This window comes from Colobus angolensis, unplaced genomic scaffold, assembly GCF_000951035.1.
Source record: "Colobus angolensis palliatus isolate OR3802 unplaced genomic scaffold, Cang.pa_1.0 Scaffold142, whole genome shotgun sequence".
Taxonomy (NCBI): Eukaryota; Metazoa; Chordata; class Mammalia; order Primates; family Cercopithecidae; genus Colobus; species Colobus angolensis.
Window position 1 is genome coordinate 4661849 of NW_012114511.1, and position 4927 is coordinate 4666775.

The following is a 4927-nucleotide window of genomic DNA, read 5'->3' on the forward strand; positions in this document are numbered from 1 at the left end:
TGAGAAGAATATGGAAATAATATAAAAGATTGCTTGGTGCTTCCTGTGGCTCCTTTTATTATTTCCTTATATTTTATTTATTTTTATTTTTTTTGAGACAGTTTCGCTCTTGTTGCCCAAGTTGGAGTACAACGGCACAATCTCAGCTCACTGCAACCTCTGCCTCCCGGGTTCAAGCAATTCTCCTGCCTCAGGCTCCCGAGCAGCTGGGATTACAGGCGCATGCCGCCATACCCAGCTAATTTTATGTATTTTTAGGAGAAACGGGGTTTCACCATGTTAGCCAGGCTGGTCTCGAACTCCTGACCTCAGGTGATCCGCCTGCCTCAGCCTCCCAAAGTGCTGGGATTACGGGCGTGATGGCCTATTATTTCCTTGTATTTTAAAGAAACTTTGTCACCTTCATCAAGAAACTATTAAGCAATACAGTAACTTGCTAATGGTATATTCATACTTTCCTAACTGAATGTATGTGGGGTGTTTTGTTTTTTTCTTAAAGGATATAATGGCTTTTAATTCGTACTATTTTGCATTAACTATATTAAGTTGATAAATTCCAATGAGATGGAAAGATACTTTGGACATTTTAGATTAGATTTTTGAATATGTCTTTTGTACTTCCGTTAGTGTCTTAATGGAGCTGCTGTGTCTAGAGACTCTAGAAGTCCCAGGTTTAATGGCAGGGGTCAGCAAGCTACACGTGTTGCTCAGTCATCTGCTTTTGTAAGGTTTTATTAGAACCCATATCCATAATCATTTAAGTGTCATCTCTAGTTGTTTTAGTTTATAATGGAGTGCAGGATTGAGTAGTTAAGACTGAATGGCTCAATGAGTCTAAAATATTTACTGCTGGCCTTGCAAGAAAATGTTTGTGCAGGTGATTTAATGAACAGTGCATTGAGGCCAGATGTGGTAGGTCATGCATGTAATCTCAGCACTTTGGGAGGTGGAGACGGGCAGATCACCTGAGATTAGGAGTTTGAGACCAGCCTGGCCAACACAGTGAAAACCTTGTCTCTACCAAAAGTTCAAAAAAATTAGCTGGGCATGAAGGCGAGTGCCTGGAATCCCAGTTACTTGGGAGGTTGAGGCAGGAGAATCACTTGAACCTGGGAGGTGGAGGTTGCAGTGAGCCGAGATCACGCCACTGCACTCCAGCCTGGGCAACAGAGCAAAACTCTGTCTCAAAATAAATAAATTAATTAAATAAAATAAAAATGCATGTCATTTAGACCCATAGTTCTTGGGCTGGTGTCAGTTCAGTGTGACTGTGGTCTTGTTTTCTCATCTCTAAAATTTAGGCTTAATTATAACATTCAAAATACTGATTTTTTTTTTACCTTTTACCATTTTTTCCCCATGCCTTATTGTAATGTCCTGAAACAGTTTTTGTGTGCTAGTAAAGATTAACTAATTGTTGAAAATATTGACAAAATTATAGTTTAAGTCCCTAAACTTGGATATAAGATATTTGGTTTTGGAATTAATCCATTTTGCTGTGTTTCTCTTAGGTGACTTAATGGCTTTAATTCTCTCTTTCTTTTTAGAAATTTCTGAATAAATTGGCAGAAGAACGCAGACAGAAGAAGGAAACTTAAGATGTGCAAGAAGATATAATGATTTCAAAGAAAATAATGGTTCTTCGTTTTTAATGTTAACCTTTTTTAAATACAATACTGATAGTTAGAAGAAAACTATTGTACTCTTTTGTTTTAGTGGAGAAATAATAGATGTCTGTTCATGTGTTAAGTGTTATAGCAAAAAAAAAATACACATATGGTTAAGTTAATGAATAGTTTTTGTTTTATCAAAATGGCAACGGACAGAAGTACTTTGTAGAGATTGACTTCCTAAGCTACTTAAGACAACTTGCACCACTAAGAAAGAAATGTAGAACCATTTGGAAAAATGAAATTTAGTAGTTCCAAGTTTCAAAGAAATGTCAACATTTTATTCCATTCAATAAAGAACAAAACCAATAGTATTTTTATTACTTTCATCTGAAACATTCCATGTTTTAATCTGAGCCTTGCAGACTTTGATTTGGAGTTTGAACCTGTTTTGGTTGCATTTCATTTTTGGAGAACTTCTTTAACGTGAGATTGGCGATTCAAATGCAGGTGCAGTTTTCTGTTAATGTCATGCTGTTGTTTAGGTAATAAGAAATATTAAGTAATTGGCTTTAGATTTTGTAATTTTTTCCCTGAGTTCCTGCTAGATTTCGTATTCCAGTAGTTAATGTATTTTCAGTGAAATGTAAAAATATTCCCGTTCTCTTTGACCAGTATTAATTTTTGAGATCTTACTGCTTGTCACTTGAATCCCGTAATTGTCATACATCTCTGGTATAAGCAACATTTGATTTTTGAAGTGTGTAGACCATCTCTTCATATTTTCAAGATGTAATTTTACATTTCTGCATTTTTAAAACAGTTTGGCCATAATCCTAGATGCACGCTTCTAATTCATGTACCTGCACATGTGACCTTTGTGAACAGAAATTTGCATGTATAATTTGTGTTTACTTGTAACTTTCTGGTTATATACTGCTTATATCTGTGGATTCAAGTTACTGAAGTGAATACCAATAAAAAGAAAACCCTAGGCCATGTTCATTGGTTATACATGTTTGGAATGTTAACCAACATATTTGTCAGTTGTGGTTTTTATTCGCTCTTAAACTTTGTGCATGCTTTAACAATTTATTACTTTTAAATCTAGAATGAATGTTCTAAAGACTGCCACTAAAGGTCTGAGTTTTAAAAATTTTGCTGCTGGTGGATTTCTTGTTCCTGTTACATAACTAAAAGTGAGGCCATTTGTGGTTTTTAAAAACCTTACGAATTAAAAATACTGCAGGTGAACAAACAGCAAAAGCTTGTGTTTAGACATACTGTTGACTTAACAGTACAATTGGAAATAGTATGGATGAGCAAGAATTAGTTCTGCCAACTTTTCAAAATAATTATGTAGGGCTTCTTGGTATATTGGATCATCTGTTGTAAACAGTTTTTTTTTTTTTTTCCCCTGAAACAGGGTCTCACGCTGTCACCGAGACTGCAGTGCAGTGGCACAGTCACAGTTCTCTGCAACCTCAGCCTCCGGGCTCAAAGGACCCTCCTACCTCAGCCTCCCGAGTAGCCGGGACTACAGGCTTATGCCATTATGCCTGGCTAATTTTTGTTTTTTTTTTTTTGTATAGATGGGACTTTGCCATGTTGCCCTGGCTGGTCTTGAATTCTTGGGCCCAAGTGATCTCACTTCAGCCTCCGTAAGTGCTGGGACTGTCGGCATGAGCCACCGTCCCTGGCCAAGAAATAAACTTTTAAGAGGATAGGCATTGTCTTTCAAATGTTCAGACCCAAATGCATTAAAGGATATTTCAAATAGTTGGATAAATTTTATGGTCTCTCCCGTTGAAAAGCAGGTGATGATTTTAATGTGACATGCACAAAAAATCCTTGCCAGTTTACTTCTGCAATTTTAGCCTTTACTAATTACCCACTTCTGTTTAATTCCCATTTTTAACTAACAGCAGGTACAGAAAGCACTATGTGCACAATGGAGTTCTTCAGTGTTTCCTGTTGGTGACGGCTTTTTCATAGCTTTTACTTTGTTAGATTTAGCAAGTTGAAGGAAAGAATGCTTTGTTTACTGTATTATCTACATTTGAGAGCATTTAGAAATCAGAAATTGTTATAATCTGCTAGTGATAAATCTATAACAGCCCTCAGATTATGAGAAAACTTTTTAATAAGAATGTTTCCACTTAAGTTTGCTGTAAAGTTTAAGAACATGTTTCCTACAGCTATTTCAGCCCTTAGTTTAATCTTATATTCTACAAAAGTGAATGAAGCTTTTAGAAGTACCTTGGGTTTGTTTCATAAGTCTTCTTTGTTGACCCATTGCTAGTAAATTTGGGATCTGAGAGTGTCCTTTATAAGACTTTAATTGGATAGCTGTAGTATTGCTTTGAGTATTCTAAAAATAAGTTCATTTGAAATATTATTCAAGAGTATGAATTTCCAACCATAGTGTGTGTACATCAGTACTTCTAGAGATTTATTTGGGACTGTCTTGCCCAGGCTGGAGTGCAGTGGGATGATCTCGGCTGAATTCTCTTACCTCAGCCTCCCAGGTAGCTGGGACTGCAGGTGCATACCACTGTGCCCAGCTGTGTTTCTGTTTTTCTTAGTAGAGGCGGGGTTTCACCATGTTAACCAGGCTGGTCTCAAACGCCTGACCTCACGTGATCTACTTGGCCTCCCAGAGTGCTGGGATTACAGGCGTGAGCCACCACACCCAGCCCCTCCAGTGATTTTTAAGTGGTAACATTCTGTGGAGCTTTTTAGGAATAGCCATTATATGAGTTCCTTAAGAACAGGTTCCCCTGCCACCTTTTTAAGGTGATGGGGACTGGAAAAGGAAATGGTAAACTATGGAATGTTGTGGCATGTAGTAAGGTTATTGTAGTAAGGTTATACACGGAGAAGAGTGTACTTAAATTTGTTACTTTAGCTTTGTTCACAGTGGATTTTTTTTCAGCCTAAAGTTTGTGACAAAAGCAGCTCATGGTATGTAATAGAAATCTGCTGGGACACTGCAGAGCATCATATGGGCTGTTTAAGATAACTTGCACTAGGACAGAAGCAGCTCTGGGTATAGTCTGTTGGTTGCCTTCCATCATAGTGTAGCTGAAAGCCTGGGTATTCAGTGTTTAATGAGTTTGAGGTGGTTTTATATCCTGACAGAGGACCCTCACCTCATTGTTGAGCTAGCTGGGTTTGAAGTACTCTCCCACTTCGACCATTAGGTGATAAGGTCAAGATTCTTGGAATCAACACTCGTGCACAAACAGTTATGGGAATTATGTTCCTTTAAAACGAATTGTTTTCAGCCGAGTGCGGTGACTCATGCCTGTAATCCC

General features: G+C 37.6%; 1 protein-coding gene across 2 annotated transcripts in view; it reads left to right on the plus strand.

Annotated features, from left to right (window-relative positions):
• MATR3 (matrin 3) overlaps nt 1–3562 on the plus strand; it is a 71987-nt gene extending 68425 nt beyond the window's left edge. For both annotated transcript variants that reach the window (XM_011935314.1, XM_011935315.1), the window contains one exon: nt 1548–3562. In XM_011935314.1, the coding sequence (XP_011790704.1) occupies nt 1548–1598 (51 nt within the window). In that variant the 3' untranslated portion in view covers nt 1599–3562. The remainder of the gene's footprint in view (nt 1–1547) is intronic.
• The last annotated feature ends 1365 nt before the right edge of the window (nt 3563–4927 follow it).